The sequence below is a fragment of the Dreissena polymorpha genome, chromosome 1 (genome assembly GCF_020536995.1).
Source record: "Dreissena polymorpha isolate Duluth1 chromosome 1, UMN_Dpol_1.0, whole genome shotgun sequence".
Taxonomy (NCBI): domain Eukaryota; kingdom Metazoa; phylum Mollusca; class Bivalvia; order Myida; family Dreissenidae; genus Dreissena; species Dreissena polymorpha.
Genome location: NC_068355.1, coordinates 174,936,314 through 174,954,105, shown reverse-complemented (window position 1 = coordinate 174,954,105; position 17,792 = coordinate 174,936,314). Strand labels below are relative to the sequence as shown.

General features: G+C 37.3%; 4 protein-coding genes across 7 annotated transcripts in view; 2 read left to right on the top strand and 2 right to left on the bottom strand.

The window, feature by feature from the left end:
* LOC127862171 (nucleoporin NUP35-like) overlaps positions 1–17,792 on the bottom strand; it is a 140,056-nt gene that overhangs the window by 50,642 nt on the left and 71,622 nt on the right. The window lies entirely within an intron of this gene.
* Positions 2,985–10,418, top strand: LOC127862249 (protein FAM221A-like). 3 transcript variants are annotated; one of them, XM_052401301.1, is made up of 8 exons: positions 2,985–3,099; positions 3,367–3,470; positions 3,859–3,937; positions 5,256–5,541; positions 5,849–6,061; positions 6,308–6,418; positions 7,424–7,536; positions 8,762–10,418. In XM_052401301.1, exons 2-8 carry the CDS (start codon positions 3,394–3,396, stop codon positions 8,867–8,869), a joined length of 987 nt encoding a protein of 328 aa, XP_052257261.1. In that variant the 5' UTR covers positions 2,985–3,099; positions 3,367–3,393; the 3' UTR covers positions 8,870–10,418. The 3 variants fall into 3 exon arrangements, with proteins under 3 accessions (XP_052257261.1, XP_052257278.1, XP_052257269.1); XM_052401318.1 differs by having other exon boundaries at positions 3,041–3,099; positions 3,339–3,470; XM_052401309.1 differs by having other exon boundaries at positions 3,046–3,099; positions 3,362–3,470.
* Positions 10,415–12,221, bottom strand: LOC127862134 (threonine-rich protein-like). The gene has a single exon (XM_052401131.1). The coding sequence runs from the start codon at positions 11,958–11,960 to the stop codon at positions 10,746–10,748; it is 1,215 nt and encodes a 404-aa protein (XP_052257091.1). The 5' UTR covers positions 11,961–12,221; the 3' UTR covers positions 10,415–10,745.
* Positions 14,768–17,785, top strand: LOC127862395 (von Hippel-Lindau disease tumor suppressor-like). Its single transcript, XM_052401490.1, has 2 exons — positions 14,768–15,175; positions 17,510–17,785. Exons 1-2 carry the CDS (start codon positions 14,854–14,856, stop codon positions 17,710–17,712), a joined length of 525 nt encoding a protein of 174 aa, XP_052257450.1. The 5' UTR covers positions 14,768–14,853; the 3' UTR covers positions 17,713–17,785.

Genomic DNA, 17,792 nt, shown 5'->3' with positions numbered 1-17,792 from the left:
GGACACCCCGTTCCAGAGGTGACCCTGGATTTTTTAGTGCCCGGTGTATAGCACCTAGTACACTGCACCTCGGTTTAACGTCTCATGCGAAAGACGAATTAATAGTCGCCAGGTAGCCTCGCCCTCATAAGCATTCTCGGAACCGGTTGGTCGGAGAAAATCACTGTTTGGCGACTAGAAAGTACCTCAGAGAATTTCTCGTGACGCATCTGTGCCAGAACCCATGTAATGTGGCTTGAATATTCGATAACTTCGTCATGCTATCTCTTATCAGTGGTATATCTATAACCCCATGGGGCGGTTTATGGTCACAAATATACTAAACAATTTCCTTAACAAATGCAATGTAAAAGCAACAACTTGAACAAAAAATAAAGTCAAACTCTGCTCGTAGATACCCTCATAACCGTACCTTTTCTTAAAGAGCATTCCAAGACAAATTGATTTAAACAATAAAAAAGGTAGGTCATGCAGTATGTAAGAATGATCAGGATTCGGTCGCTGTTTTATGGCCATTTTTTTACCGGCTTCTCCAGTTGATGGTTTCCTGCCAACTGTCGAAGTCTCGTGTAGTCTCCAACCTAGTAGCAAACCAGTGAATTTGTAGTATACAACAATATTTTCCCCCTACCACATGTTATGGCAAGTGCCCATACACAGAATTGTGTCTTCAAATTAATGACGATTTTGGTTTAAGAGGATATAGCATTAAACACCAAAAGTATTTAGTATACTGTAACCTTTATGGCGATTACTCGAAGAAGGAACATGGTGCTCCTTTATAGTATGTGTGTAATTCAGACGTTTGTTTACAGGTCATCGCTGACTATTCACAACTACATTACGCGCAAACTTGCCTATGTGATATTTCAGGGGAAAATATTTAATTTTTAGCCAAAGTAGGTCAAATTTACTTCGGCGGTACTAGTATTCGCCAACGAAATAATTTTGATCCAAATAGATTAGTGCACGGTGGCCAATGAGACCTTAATGTGCACTGGTAGACGATTCTAATGCAATTCATGTTTGGTTGCCTTAAAAGGACAAAGTTACTCCGCCAAGGGAGTGCTGACTGTTAAAATTAACGTTCTTCCCGCTCCTCGCGCGCTGTGCCGCCTTTATGGCCTCTAGACGCCACAAGCCGTCGACCCGAACCCCAGAACGGCTTCCTCAGTACGTTGAGCGTACTAAGTACCGCCGTCCTAGGACACTTCCATTATCTTCAAAGGGCCATCTCGAAATCGTGGTCTGCATCTCTGCCACGTCTGCCCCGTCCGTCCTCTACGCTGCCTACTCCGCGGCTCCCGTTCCTCTTCCGGAGATGTAGTGAAACCACTATCTACCCACGGACAATTACAATTCCGCTTGGCGATCCTTCCAGGTTCTGGAAGGCAGGACGTCCGGCTCGATGGATGACGGTACTCGCTGGATTAACAGAGCCGCACGCAGAAGTTCCCCTATCCGACCCTCCTCGATCAGACGATGAAGTGAAACCACTATTCAACCTACGGAAATTTACTATTCCGCTTGGCGATTCTTCGGAAAAGTTTTCAAGAAAATCTTCTGCGGGTGACTCGCCCCGGCCCGTTCGCGACGTGCACGCTCCAGCTGCTTACCGAGCTATTTGAAAGAAGGGAATACTGTAACATTTATAGAGAAACCTTGTTACTTAATTTTACAGTCGCCTTTTCTTTTACATTTTCAACTTTAATCGCCAGCTGAAAGATACAATCGTCATTTGCAATTTTAACGATCGGAAACGCTAAAGTATAATATCCTGACTTTGAAATAAAGTTAGAAATATAAGTTTTTTAAATAATAAGATTTAAAACAAAGGAGTGAATTGTTGTTTTTGTCACTTGTCAGTCAAATTTTCACCGCATTAAATTTGTGTACAATATAAATTGCACGTAGCCTATTCAAACCACGCTTTAATGTACGTAAATTAAAATCAAACTCTGGGAGATCATGTGTCCTCACATGGCTTATTATGAGTATTTTTGTTCACCATCGAAATATATGGTATTTGAATATTTTTATTAACAGGCATTTTTCTTTCGACACATTCAAATCAGAACCACGTCATGCGGAAATGGTTAATATGACGCGTCGGCTAGCGTAGCTCATGCCCAGTCTCCGCGATTGCGCTGTCTGGTTAGGAACTGCGCATGGTTTCGTGGTATCTTTTGTCAAAACTGCGAGATGCGCAGGCTGCAACATAGCTACGCTGGCCGCATATAGCATAAGAGCCATTTTCGCATGACGCGGGTCTTTAAAAACACTATTGTTTCTTATAAATGAAACATTTTAGCACAATACTTTTCGATAAAAAAAAAATGGAAGTCCACCAGTGTTATTTATAGCTTACTGGAAAATTTTGGTAGCCTATTCAGTCCTTCAAGTACAATTTACATACCCGCTAAACGAGTACGGCAAAGATGTGTGGTTAGATAATGTAAAGATTTCATGACAATATTTTATTTCGGTAGTTTTAGAACGCTTAAACTGACGTATACCATTATTTGAAACCCGTCATTTGACTGAAAGCCAAGATCTTTGTTCAGGAATACGTACGTTTTTCTGACAGTGTTGTCTCTCTCTGATAATAAATACGTTTTGCGCCATGTCCTGTGCCGAGCGATCTCATTCCAAAATTACTAAACATGTAGCGTTTAGAGGTGCGACAGGTCAGGTTGTGCTTCCTTCTCAAAAGAAACGATATCAACCTTTATTTCCAATTTATCAAGTCTTATGATAAACGTCTTGTTTTTTCATTCGCGATACAAATTGTATTAACAGGGCGTCTGAGAGTCGATATCATAATATTCATATGAACGGTGTTCACATGGTGATGATGTTGTTTGCGGTATACATTTGGGCGTTCCCAATACCCACATGTAGCTTTATACCACAACAGCCTACGCAAATTTTCATCATACTTTCGTTTATATTGGGTCGATTTATTATGTGCTCCATTCAAATACACCTGTTCCAATCGATTGCTTATCGATCTGTTTATTATTTCTACCAAGACCAAATGTTCGTTTCATTTAATAAATTAAACACGACGATTAGGAAGCTTCACCTCGTTCATTCAAGGTAAGGTGTATATTAAGTCAATTTTGTAAATATTATCGCATTTTTCTATGCAAATGTTAATATTTACTAGCCTGTTTTGTTTAAATGGTTTTAATAATAATCAATGAGTTTAACTATTGGTTTACACGATTCGAAAACGTTAACGTAAATTGTGCTTTCAAAGCATACTGATTTATACTGATTTGTGGACCTGTACATCAGATATTGGCGTGAGTTTTGAATTTCAAATCTTAAAACAGTTTGTGCTACACTTGTTTGCAAGTACAGAGGAAGTGCCCGCGACAACTGTTCATAATGGCTGAGCAGCAGTATCACTTGAAGTTTGATGCCTCGAAAGGCCAGGCTGTAGACGATTACGTGGAATACAAAAGGTGCGTTTCAAACGTACAGTTCGAATATCAATCTTTCTACTAAAATGTGTAAGCTCTAGTAGGTGCAATCCGTGTGAGTGCACTTAACTTGATTGTAGTGTAAGCTGTGTCACAAACCAAACGCGTTATACGCTGTCTCACTAACCAAACACGTTATAGGCTGTCTCACAAACCAAATACGTTATAAACTGTCCTACTATTCAAACACGATACAGACTGTCTCCCCAACCAAACGCGTTAACGTAAAACGCTGTCTCACAAACCAAATACGTTATAAACTGTCTCACAAACCAAACACTTTATAAGTTGTCTCACAAGACAAACACGTTATAATAGAACAACTGTTTCGTTCATTCTGATTTAATAATATTGAACGATTTCCATGCAGGATTGTCGGTGACGATGACGGCGGTAAAATGTTCACACCCGAAGAATTTGAGGAGTACAAGAAGAAAGTCTTGCCAATGGTAGAGTAACCTATTGATTTATTAATTTATTATTCGGAGGGCAAAACACTTCAAGTAAATTGCTAAACTGAATCTGTATCCATGCAGATTAGTTTACTTCATTAACGGTACAGGATAGTGAATAAGCATAATTAAAAATGTTATGTAAATGTGCTTTATACTATCAATAGCTGTAAATGAAGTGAAACGAACGAAATTAGTATCGAAAAATATGTATAACAGTACATATAAAAGAACAACAACAGAACAAATATTTTATTCATGTAAGCATAGTACAACTCATTGTGATTCATATAATATGACAGTCATACATGCGTGCAAAAAATGTGTAATTAAGATATACAGTATGCATGAGAGTATTGTATGTTCATGTAAACAATGAATTGGGTATTAAAACCACATGATAACAAAATCAGTAGACAAAAAAGTGCATTCATTTAATTATAACTTGTACATGTTAACAGAAATCAGCGTTAACAGACATAAGCAAAGTACATTAATTTCATGTTAAAGGTAACTAACTGACACTTAAAAGCGTTGAGCAAAAGAAAAATACAATGATCTCTTTTCTTAAAGGGATTTTTTCACGTTTTGGTAAATTGACAAAATTGAAAAAAGTTGTTTAAGATTTGCAAATTTTCGTTTTAGTTATGGTATTTGTGAGGAAACAGTAATACTGAACATTTACCATGGTCTAATACAGCCATTATATGCATCTTTTGACGATTAAAAAAATGAAAATTATAAAGCGTTGCAACGCGAAACGATTGAATAATTTGGACAGTTCTGTTGTTGTCGTTTAATTTTGTGAAACTACGAAGATTGCTTATATAAAGTATAAAATACGTCAACAATATATAATTGGCAGGATGACCGAGCGGTCTAATTGGTTTTTACTCCATGATTCCGGGGGTCACTGGTTCGAGCCCTGCTGCGGGCTACTTTTTTTCCTTTTTTTAATTTTATTCTTGATTTTTTACTGGAACTTTTTAGATCCAATGTTTACATTTATCAATATAAAGCATTTAATAAAAAACTTCAAAACATGCCAAAATCTGTGAAAATCCCCTTTAAAGCATGTGATAATTTTATGCATGCTTGATCTTATTGAGAATGATAAGTATATATTTTATAATTTATTTTTTACAGTCAATAATTCATTGATATAAGCTGAAGCCCGCAAGCCAATTACCCTTACAATGTGTGGCATGGCCATATGATCTCTATGCAAGAAGCTGTAAAACTGTTTTTGATAATAATGTTTAAAAGCCAGTATAATCCTAAATACTTACTCTTTCTTCATGTTAAATCTACAAAGCGCATGAAGAATCGGCTGTACACCGCTTTTACGTCGCCCACCGGGATGGACTGTAAGCTGGTGGGACCGGAGACCCCGTGTTTCTGCAAACACCGCTACAAGCAGCACAAAACCGACTTCGACGTGGTTCCCACCGAGCGACCCATTAAGCTGCCGTGTCGCTCCTCTGGGTGTAAATGTGCCTCATACCATTATGTGCCACTGAATGGATCCCAACCCATTCGTTGCCATTGTAAACATACCGCAGACGAGCACAAGGAGTTTGGAAAATTTGTGTGCTCGAAGGGTAAGAATGTGAAAAATAGAATTTAAGTATCAGGTACAGAATTTGACTTTACAGTCACTATATCGCTGGGACAATTAGCTTCGTCAGTCAGCAGAAATATGTGTTTGAAAGGGTCATATTCATTTTAAACAAAATAGACGAATTAAAATGGTTTACATAGCTGTTTCGCTGACAGTAAAAATGTATTACGGAATCGCTAAATAAAAAAACAATTCCATTATAACGGCATACCCCAAATGACGTACCTTTAGATGCTATTTATACCTATAAGGGTTGTATTTAACGCCGTGTCTGTATTTCACTTCAGCGGGTTGCACGAAATGCACGGGTTTCAAGAGTTCGTTCAGCTGTGGTTGCGGCTCGCCACTCAGCGATCACCGTATGATCGTGGAGACAGGGGCAGAACGGGAGGCCCGGGGCCACCCCCTGGGCGAGGCGACACCGTACGCGGCCATGGGCGGTATCACGGGGTTCTCCTCAATGGCGGATGGATACATGAGGCTGGACCCGAGCGGAAAAGGTGTCACAACACACTTTTTAATTATGTCTTATCACAGTTATGATGTTCTTAATAATTTAATATATAAATGTTTCTGTAGTTATCTCCAAATGTTTACCAGTACATATTTTTCTTTTTGTTCATATCAATAGCCGTTCATGTGATCGTTTAATTTTCTTGTCGGTGTAAAAAGTATGTGTTAAAAAGACTGATACATGTATACCGGTACTTCTAGTATTTGTCATTTACTTCGAAGGTATATTTTAGGGGCTCCAAATAAGGGTTTTCTAGAGCAGTCTGTGACATCATCGGATAATCCCTTCTTAAGAAGCAACGTTCAAGCAATTAAACAACATCAGATGCGCAAGAAGGCGTCAGGTAGAGTGTAACCTCTAGTTTTTCAGCACGAGAAAAAAAAAACACTTCAATGTGTGTTTATCCGTACATCTCCATTTAATAGAGTAGGCAGTTCAACCGAACTTTTTTTGTTCTTTTTTTATTATGCGCAAGATATTTCTCACGTGTAGATGTTTGATGGCTGAAATCTTTGCAACATACAGTACTTACTGAGTCAGGATGCTAGTAAGTGGTATCAAACCATTTTGTTTATATTTAAACCCGAAATAAGTATTAACTATACCATTGTTTTAAATATTCTTGTGAATATGGGCAATTCATAATGTGATTAATGCTGCGGTGTTTATTCATTCATTGAAACGGAAGAATTGAGCAATAGTACATTAAAATTAAGCTTGGCAGGTTTTTGATTCATTAATAAATGTTCACTAAGCAATTAAATCGCGTTGACAAATTAAATGATGGGTTGAAAGCAATCAATTAAAAGAAACGTTAACATTTCAAAACCGCAAATACTGCACTGTTCTATTCGTCGCAAAAATTGTCGTATAAATTGTATAGTTTTAAGACGTCATGTATTTGAATTAGTTTCAATAACTGGTATTACATAATTATTCTCTTTAAAATGAAATGTTAACTTTTTCACAAAAAGTAGAAATGCATACAAGTATGCTATGATCTCGCTACAAAAATGAATTGTAGTGCACTTATAGCCCCAACATTTTTTTTCCAATAACATCTTTAAAAAAATCAAATGTTTATAAGTTGACCAAATATTGTTATTATCTTTTTATAGCAATATACGAGTTATTTCCAAGTTTAACACGGATAAAAAAAAATAGGACAGATATCTCCAAAATCTCTCTTTAACATGGTTTAATGCAAGATAAGTAATTTTTCGAACTATTAAGTTTGAGTGTCGGGATCGGTCGGGTGAATTGAAATCACTATTTGCGCATAAATAGGTCTTACTAAGGTAAAGAAAACCCCTCGTTGTTTGTGGTATTTACTATCACGTGACTACAGGTCTGACGGGCCCGGATGACGAGATATTCGACGACCAGGCTGAGCGCGTGTCCTCCATGCGACGAACAGGCGAGGACGACATGGCGTACTACGAGCGAAGATATCAGGAGCGGGTAGGCCGTACATAGTGGGACTTGGATACATGGGGATTTTAACCCATTTAAAAACGGCTTTGGCAAACAGCGTAGACCCAGCTGAGACGCCACGTGATGCGGCGTCTCATCAGGGTCTGCGCTGTTTGCTTAAAGGAATTTAAGGGGATTTTAATTTGTTTTTTTTGACTCAATCACATGTTTAAATCTTTTCTGGTTATTGTCTTCTTAGTTGGAAAATTACTAATTATATGAAGTCAAATTGATCACGATTGCAAGATACTTTAACACTTATCTTATCCGTTGAGGCGAATTTCCATCCCATCCCAAACTATCGGAATCATTGGTCCGGATGTTGTACATTTTTACTGTTTTCCGTGAAATGCGGTCATATTCGTTGCAAAAAGGAATTCATTTAAAACATAAGATACTAGTTGACCGAATAAGTAACTTAATACCGCTTATAAATTCACATGGATGAACTGGCATAATTAATCAATAGTGCATGTGGAAGTGAATTAAGGCATTGCCATTTTCTGTTGCACGTGACTGAGCCTATAGTTAATTATGTTTTCTGGTGCACGCGAGTGGGCAAATAGTTATGGCAGTTGTGGTAACAAGAATAGAGCCTTTATGTCATATGGTTTGGACTACTTATTAATTATAAATGTATATATGAAAGATTGGAAAATGAGCATGCTGTAATTCTTCAGAAATAGCAACAACATTGGTTAATTTATTTCGCGACAAACGCGGTGCATCGATGAAATACATATAATTTTGGATCTGAAATAATGGCGACAAGTTCGAAATACGGACATTATAACCATTAGTTATTATCACGACCGAAATGAAAACTGTATTCATGTTTCAGTTCATTCAGAACATTAAAAATAAATTAAATCAAGTAATAGTCAAAGCGTAATTGATTGCTGTTGATAATCAAAGAGTAATTGATTGCTGTTGATTTGCATGTTTTTACTGCTGTCCATTTCCGTTCTCTTCGTTGGCTGACTCATAAGACTGCATTTAACCAAGGAATTAAATATGTGTGTCAGATATAATCATATAAAAACTTAGATATAACATCATATGTTAAGAAACGGGTGAAGGAGAAACCATAATGATAAAATCATAATTTTCGGATTTCACTCGTTATTTAACAGATTATTATGGTGATTTTATATCTGACACGCAATCATGCCTACACATGCCAACATGTATAGAAAAGTAAATTCTATTTCAGCAACGCAATGAAACGACTAGAGGCGTCGCACCGGAAGCGGAAATGAGTCGCCTCGAGATAGGTTCCCGTAAAGCAATTGAGCAGAAACCCAGGACGCCTAAGAAATAGTCGCCCTTGATGATATTGAAAGATAAATATGGACCTTGAACAATAATGTTGTGCTTGAATAAAGTTTCTATATTTTGCCTGTACAAATGTATCAAGTTAGTTATGTTTATAAATTAATGCTCTACATATGAGAATATAATTATATGTATATGTCTTTTTAACTGTTATAATATTGTTTTATTAAATTTATTTATATATTTATATAAATAACCGTGTATTAAAACGCGGCTATTTTTTGTGAAACAAAATAATCATATAGATATATATTCGCACACAGATACAATCACCAAACAAACCACCGAACTTGCGTATATGATCGCTTTTTATATTTAAGTTGAAAGATATTTTTATTTAAATGATTTAATTGTTCGACAAAATAATTTTTTTAACAGTATTTTGCATTGATATTATGTCATTCAAATGTTTATAAATAACACATAGTATTGTACAGATATCACAGCCACATACCCCGGTAGAACACTATATATTGAAATAATGCTAGACTTGTTCACGAATAAAAGTATGCTTATGAGGTATTCAGGAATTCGAAGACAATAATCGAAACGGATTGATTTTATGTCTATCCCAATTGTATTTAGATGCCCTAACCCTAAGGTATAAGTGATCTCACATTTCAAATGTTCGTGCGTTATAAGTAATGTACCGTGAAATAGATAACCTAAAGGAAAAGTGTCATTCAAGTCCAACAATATTTTAATGCTAAAATACTAGTAATCATCGTTCAGATACTTGTTATTCATATCTTTCTTATATTAAAACGTCACACATTCTTTAACCCATTTATGCCTAGTGGACTCTCACATCCTTCTAAATTGGATCAATTTATTTAAATAATTAGGGATGTCCAGTATATTTATTTCTATATTTAGAATATTTCTTTCAGAAATTCCGTTAAGCAAACAGCGCAGACCCTGATGAGACGCCGCATCATGCGGCGTCTCATCTGGGTCTACGCTGCTTGCCAAAGCCTTGTTTCTAGACGCTAGGCATGAATGGGTTAATAATAAGACATCGGTTTAAAGCAGTTTAGTACGCTGGACGGCACTTTTTTTGTTTCCCAGGGTCATTATTGCATTTAAATGGGGATGGTTATAATTCATAGCTTTATTTAAATGATACACAAAATCGGATTTACATTTGACTCGTGATATTTTCTATATTACACATTTTAAAAATACCCTCAAAAAATCTGCTAAAATCAAGGTGTTTAAATTTGAAGAGAATGTATTTTCGTTCTTATAGTATTTTTTAAATAAAAACTATGAAAAGTATACATGAAATTTCTTTCCAAATAATAATTGATAAGCCATAAACTGGAAAATGCGTCGATAATTTGACAATCAAATGTCAACTTTGCCTTTCGCATCTGTCATTCAAGTAGTAAATTTCAAATGATACACATGTATATGTTAAAGACGTTAATTGATGGCGGATATTAGATACACGTAGCTGAAAATATTCAACTATATGTATATTTTCTGTTTTGTTAAATTATGCGTTTGCGTGAAATAAACGATTTTCGTCTTCAGTTATATTTTTAATTAACATCTAACATGTATCTATAAAATATTATTTGGCATTTAACTATTACTATTTGCACGTTCAATTTGAGACCATTTAAGTGCACATATTGTACCATTCTTTACTTCAGAAAATCCGCTTAAAGCGTTTTACAAACAAAATGCACAGGGTCATACTAGCTACATTATAAACTTAGTTACGGCGTATGCATAAGTTTAGTGAACATACACGTATATAATACAAAATATTAGTCCGTTTTTCTTTCATTGTAAGTAAATGCAGGAAATCCCAGATAAGCATGATCAATACACTTCCCAAACTAAACGTCATGCTGTCAGATGTTCAAAAGTACCACGATACTACCAAGGAACAGCACCAGGTTGGCATGGGAGGCGGAACCGGCACCTTTCGGAGCAGCTGTTGCTCTATCAGAGGGACCGACTTTGTGTCCGTCGTGTTGAGTGTCTGTAGGAAGTGACGTCGGAGTGTCCAGAATAGCCTTGATGGTCGGGGTTGTAGTGGAAGTGCTCACACCTTGAGTAGTCGGTGATCGGGTAGTTCCGGTGGTGGAAGTTGTCAAAGCTTGAGAAGTCGATGATCGTGTAGTTCCGATAGTGGACGTACTCAAAGATTGGGACGTCGATGATCGTGTAAATCCGGTAGTGGAAGTGCTCACACCTTGAGAAGTCGATGATTGGGTGGTTCCTGTGGTAGCGGATGTTTTGTCATCAAAAACAGGAGCGTCGGATGACGTTGTTGATATAAATGGTGGAACTGATGACAAAGGGTCCATTTCACTTGGACAAGGTTTCACAATAATGGTCTTCCATCCCTGTGGGGTTTCGCTCTCCTGCATGTAATAGATAGAGCAGCGGCGCACGGCACTTCGAGAGCGGCAATACCGAAACCCGGACGACACGGTGGTGGGGAAGCCATACACAAGATTGAACTGTGCCATGTAAGCGCAGCTGTCTGGACAAACCTCTAAGAACGCGGTGCATTCTGCGCACGCTCTGTACGTGTTGCAGAAACCAACCGATGATGAAAGTTCACAACGAAATCCGGAGTATCCAGGCATACAATCGCACGCGCCAGATCGACAACGTCCGTTGCCATTACAGGGATCTCTCTCAGTGGCGCTACACGCGCTCAGTGGTACAACGGTTTCTCGCTCCATAACAGGAAAGTTGGCAACTTCCACGGTGTTATTTCCACTCCTAAACGACGCCATTTCCGTGTCTAGCGTTGAAAGTAAATTGAAACCTGACTGAAGAAGGTCCAGTAACGAACGGTCCCTTATCACTGTATTGTTGACGTTGAGGGCCCCTCCGATCTGTAATTCACACGTGATGCCCGTAAAGCCAATATTACAAGAGCAAACTCCGGAGTAGCAACTCCCGTGCCCGCTACACGGGACTCCATTGTCGCCGTTACACGTGTACGAAAACAGGGTTGTGCTAGACTCGCTGATTCCCTCCGAGTTCGACGGACCATGTGCGTAGATGCAGTGTACGAAGAACAGCGCAACGAGGCAAACGATATTCGCCATTAATTTTGTCAGTTTATGTCCACAGTCTATTGTTTTTTAAACTCGATATTAATTATTACTTGAAGTATAGTATACAGAAAAGAACATTTATTACGAACTATCCGTGTTGCTTGCACGCGTGTTTACATAAACATGTTATTGTGTATGCGAGTCGTAACTGGTGAAATCAATCACTGACGTAAACTCACGTTTTAAATAAACAGCGTCATCTTTTTAAGTAGCGTTCGTCTGAATCACCACTTATACAATGTAAATTTTCCTTCGTTTTTTAGATGCGTTGATGCATGTATGCTATGCATGACAAGATTATAACCAAGTAGCTCGCGAGACCAGCAGTTGGCAATGTGTATCATCATGACAACTGATGTTGAAAAACATAACGATTAAGTTTAGACGAATGTTCTTAAGTTTGTTCGACAATTTATTATGTTTATATCATATTTGATGTATGCTGTTCTTTTGCCCTGCAGTCATATTCACGCGTGCCAAGTTTTGTTATTCGATTCGTGGTTTACACAACATTATCATTTGTTTAACATGGTGTTGCTAGTTTTCATTGCCTTCAAGTTTCCTTTCAAATGCATACATTTAACTGCATATGTTCCCGTGGCTTTTATTTTATTAGTCTCATACACTGTTCTACCAAAGTACAGTCGAAACTGACCTAACGGCCACCTGAATTTACCGGTCACCTGCAGACAACGGTCAGTCTGGAATCCCCCCGACGAAAAACACTCTATATTACACCTGAATTTAACGGCCACCTGTCCATAACGGCCAACGGCCACTATATTCAACTCCGAAATTCATGTTTGAACTGAAATCAACGGTCACGCGTCTGTCGTCTCGAGTCGCGAAAATTAATAACACTGCACATCATTTGTCCGTCTATTTTGCGGTTAAAGCGTTTGATAGCGGTAATTGCCTTTGATATTATAAAAGAGGCCCGCTGCGAGTAAACAAATAATAAGGTGTTGAGAAGGTTTGTTTTCCGGTGATAATTGTGGGGGTTTCTTCAACAGAAAATATGTCAGAGTTTTTGACACGTTTGAAGTAATAATCGCTAATTAAATGACCGCTAATTAGTACATTGAGTATCGATTGTAAAATAACATTTTAGGATCATTCTTTAAAAGAGCTTTCTAGCGTTCACAACACTTTTAAAAGCAATCGGAATAATAAATCACGGAATAACAATAAGTGGTAAACTTAAGTTCCTCACATTAGAGAAGCGAGTCAAGTGTTTGAAACTATATGAATCTGGAAAAAGTTCGCGTGTAATAGCAAGTGAGCTCTGTGTTGGACGTACGCAAGTATAGAGTGTGCTTAAGCGTAAGCGAGAAATTATGGAGAAGTATGAATCGAATGCAAATGTGACTTGGAAGCGTTGTATTTTGTATGAGGTTGTTGAATTAAAATGCTTTTTGTGAGATGTTTGCGTACGAATAAATTTTAACAAACTTTTTGAGTCTTTTCTTTGAATTAGAACAGTACAATATCACCGTACTATCGGTTTATGAAAGCGAATCCGCTTTTTAGACTTGTACGGACGTGACGTCAACGGCACGTCACAAGTTTTATTTACTGAATAATCAAGATGCATGAGTAAACAATTATACTAGCGTTGATAAATTAATTGCTTTAGTTTAATAACATTATGAAATTAAATCGATCTATAAGATAATATTATGTATTATTCAATGTAAGTAAATTCTGTTATTATGCTTAGTTAACGGCAATGAGCATCTGTTTAACACTGTATGCAAACGACTGGGTGGGGTAACGAGGAAGCACTACTACCAACTGACAAACCATCTAAAAATTGTGATCCGAATTCGACGGTCACCTGTGAACAACGGTCACTTTGGCCATTTCCCTTGACTGACCGCTGAATTCAGGTTTGACTGTATTTGTATAATACGGTCATTATTACCAATAATTTAGTGGTTATTCGTCAATACAGATATTAACAAAATCTAAACGTAAAGAACAAAATAAAAATGAATGAAGCGTATAAAATGTTATAACCTACAATATATCTGGGCTCCGATTGTTTTTTGTCTAGATATCTACATACAATGTGTAGATTAATAGTGAAGCAGCAACGTGTAGACTCTTGGTAAGTTACAATTTGCGAGTTCTACATAACGCAACGCAAATTGCACATTTCATCATTCGACAACATTAAGTCAACTATAAAATCATTCATCCGTGACGATAGGAAGCTTAAGCACGTGGTGTCGGTTGTCTGCAAAATGCCAACATGCGCGGTTGCGCTCCATAATATTCATATGAGCCATATTGCTGTTTTTACTAATTTTGTTTTTTTATTGATTGAGTAACCCACGTGCAAAAACGATTAAGCCAAACCGATACCACGTGCTGAAGCATCCGATCGACACGGCTAAATAACAAATATGATATACACTAATATATACATAATTACTCGAATAGGAATCAACTTACGCGATGGTATAAATGTTGCAGACGTGTACCTTTTAACGAACATAATGAGCATGCTTTCCAAATGAGCGGATGTACTGTATTCAAACGAGACTTAATTTAGTCAAGTTTTTGTACAATGTCTCGGATATTTCACATTTGAAACACCCGCGACCGGTATAATTGATATTAAGCGTTAAGAAGTGTACTTGTATATAAAAAATGTACTGTAAGTAAACTTAAGTATTATATCAGTTATTTTTAATGTGTTTAGTAATGTTCTAGGTTCATTTCTTTCGACTAATAAAACTACCACATTATCTTATTTTGTGTGTGGGGGGGGGGGGGGAGGGATATAAGTTGAATGTAACCTCTAACCGGTGATAATGTAATACATGTTCATTGTTTACATTTTAGATCACATAGCTGACGAACAATATCATACTTGATAATGGCTCAAAATAGATTCACACAGCCACTTAAATCGCTTAATAATGACATAAGGGCGTTTGTCAGCTTTGTGAACACGACTAATCGTAATGTTTGCCTGCTGTGGCTGGACTATAAAGGTAAACGAGTCCGGTACGGCGACATTCCACCAGGTCGGGGCCTCCTAATAAACACATATGTCACGCACCCGTGGATAGCTTACGACGCTGTGACCAGTTACCCATTGTTGTTCAACGGAGAAATGGCGTTCTTTCCGCAAGAACAAAGGGATAACCAGGTTTTTAGTGAGGACAACAGAGAACTCGTGTCCATACACATACCTGGCAAGTAGCCTAAACAATAATTTATTGAGACGTTTGGGCGCGAATGTTACTGACTGAGTTCGTTGTCCTCGCAATATTGCATAATACAAGGAAGCGCAATGTTGCCTACTAGTCAGAGGGGGTGGGGGAGTTCACGAACGCGGAATTTGGGGATTCCCCATAGTTGTAAGCTCGGACGAGCAATACATTATTACAACAGTTTTTTTCAAAAGGGTTGCTTAAATTTAAAGGTGCGAAAGAAAATTCAAGATACATTATATACAACAAAAATTGCATGTTTGTGTTTAAAAAGCATACTTATAAAATTCTGCGGTTCAGTTAAAAAAAACTCGTTAAACTTTGCGAACATATCAACAAGCATTTTCACTTTTGTCTTTTGGTAGTTTGATTAAGTTTCCTTAGTCATAACCGGAGCTGTTGATTTTTTTTAAGAATTGAGTAAAAGAACTGAGCAAAACAGTATGTGCGCTATACATCTTTATATAATTTTATTTGCCTTTTCATAAAACGTAAATGGGGGCTTAAACAAAGTAAACGTAGAATGTTCGAAACAAAACCTTGTCAAATGTGTTTAGTTTGTTTTCCGAGCTGTGTCTTTATGATTTGATGTGCCGGTATATATCATTGCTAAGATGATTCAGCAGGCATGTAGGCCTACAATTTAGGAGGCAATTATGTTAATGCAGTGAATGTTTTAAATGTCTCTGACTATTATAACATTATGTGAACCTGTACGCTACGCCTTCATTTCTTTTTCCTCTATGAGAATTCTGTGTACAGCGCCCGTCTTGTCCTTAAATGAAATTAATATGGCTAAATGTACCGTATTCTAATATTCAATGTGGATGCAATCATATTCATTTGTACTCGCAAGTCCATGATGAAACTGCATGTTGATCTTCATATAGACTTGTGATCAAAAGGTTCGTTTGATGTAAAACAACAACTCGTAAACAATGCCAACTTAAAGCAGGGACCTATATAGGTCACTGCTTGAAGCCGTCCGAAATTTGTCCACAACATATTGAAGTATAATTTACTTTTACTTTGCAAAAGTATCAATTTTCTACGAATTAAATAGGGTAACTCGCCCTTGAGTCGGACGGGTTAGCGGTATAAGTCTATAATAAAAAGCTTTGTGATCAAAGCCGGGACTCAGCTTGTGCAGGCTTAAGCTATCATATCATATGAATCTATATAACAAATAATTATTTGATTCCCAGCTAATGTTCATTGAAAAATAGTTGAATAACAATACCCACTGAATTCGCCCATGAGTCGGACACATTCGCCCTTAACACGGACACAGATTTGTTTAGCACTTTGTTTGGTAATCCATTCCCTATATTTATAAAAATGCAAATTGCACAGTAACAGCCATGTGTTGATTTTATAACTTTATTCCTATGTCAACATGTTGACGAAAGTAAGTTATAAAAAGATGAAAAATGACATGGTCTCTTGTAGTGTCTATCCGACTTTTACAACAGCGGAACCATTTGTTGCACTGGGAGTGACAAAGAAAAGTACAGACTTAAAAAGATAAAACATCGTGTGATTCTTGTTGTTTGTGAGCTATGGGATTCTTTATAGATTGAGTCATGCTAATTGGAATAAATATGTGATTAATTCTCACTCGTATGCCTCTGCCATTAAATAAACTCATGTTCGCCATAAGGGAGAATTGCGTTCGCCTCAAGGGCTAATTGAGTTTTAATTAATTGTTTACTGTAATACCTATACAATAAAGCAAACCACTGAAAATTACCTTTCATTATTATAGAATTAGGTTATGTTTTCAATATAAAGTCATTTGTGAATGCTGTCAAACGTATCTGACCAAAATGCCGATGGTATAAAGATAATCGATAATGGAAAATTCTGAATTTTCCGTCCCCAGAAGTAATTAAAACTTAAACGAATCCAAATGTATCGTGAGATCATATTTGATAACATTTCATTTCAAAATTGTATTTATTTTGAGTATGAAGGGTAAACTGTTCGTTATAGCGTCACAAATCATGCTAAACAAAACTGATCTTTGAAAACTACAAAAATAAAAATATCCGACTCAAGGGCAAAATCGACTCAAGGGCGAGTTACCCTATGTGTTGTGTTTTTCCGCTGTGTATCGGTCTTATCGTAATGATGCGCGCCTATTTAACAAACCCGGCTAACGCCCCCCCCCCCCCCCCCCCCTCCCACTCCCCCGTGGTGTGATCTCTGCATATCACACCTCCAATTACATGTTTATTTACCGATACACAACGAAACATTCGGTGGAAAAATAATTGAATAACAACCTATTGCTTATTTCATTTTTTTTTAATTCAGTGTACTCACTTTACCGTCGTTGTCTAGAAGTGGTTTACCTACACATACGTCCAGATGTCGTCAACGCGGAAAATATCCCAACTAACATCAAGGCTATTCTGACCAAAATGCAACCCGTCAGCGACTTTACCGACTACCCCGACTTTCACAGAATGCATTACGAAAATATTGCGAATATTGACAACATGGGGCCTCCCGAATGATGACATGACAGTAACGAAAACTCTCATACGTTGTTCCGTTAGTATGCATAGCTGTTCACGGTACATATATTCACGTGTTA

What these genes read in the sequence shown, in the direction of transcription:
- LOC127862249 (XM_052401301.1), top strand. Translation starts at nt 3,394, where the DNA reads ATGGCTGAGCAGCAGTATCACTTGAAGTTTGATGCCTCGAAAGGCCAG. An exon ending in GATTACGTGGAATACAAAAG is followed by an intron (nt 3,471 to 3,858) that starts GTGCGTTTCAAA and finishes ATTTCCATGCAG; the next exon opens with GATTGTCGGTGACGATGACG. An exon ending in AGCGAAGATATCAGGAGCGG is followed by an intron (nt 7,537 to 8,761) that starts GTAGGCCGTACA and finishes ATTCTATTTCAG; the next exon opens with CAACGCAATGAAACGACTAG.
- LOC127862134 (XM_052401131.1), bottom strand. Translation starts at nt 11,960, where the DNA reads ATGGCGAATATCGTTTGCCTCGTTGCGCTGTTCTTCGTACACTGCATC.
- LOC127862395 (XM_052401490.1), top strand. Translation starts at nt 14,854, where the DNA reads ATGGCTCAAAATAGATTCACACAGCCACTTAAATCGCTTAATAATGAC. An exon ending in CGTGTCCATACACATACCTG is followed by an intron (nt 15,176 to 17,509) that starts GCAAGTAGCCTA and finishes TTTTTAATTCAG; the next exon opens with TGTACTCACTTTACCGTCGT.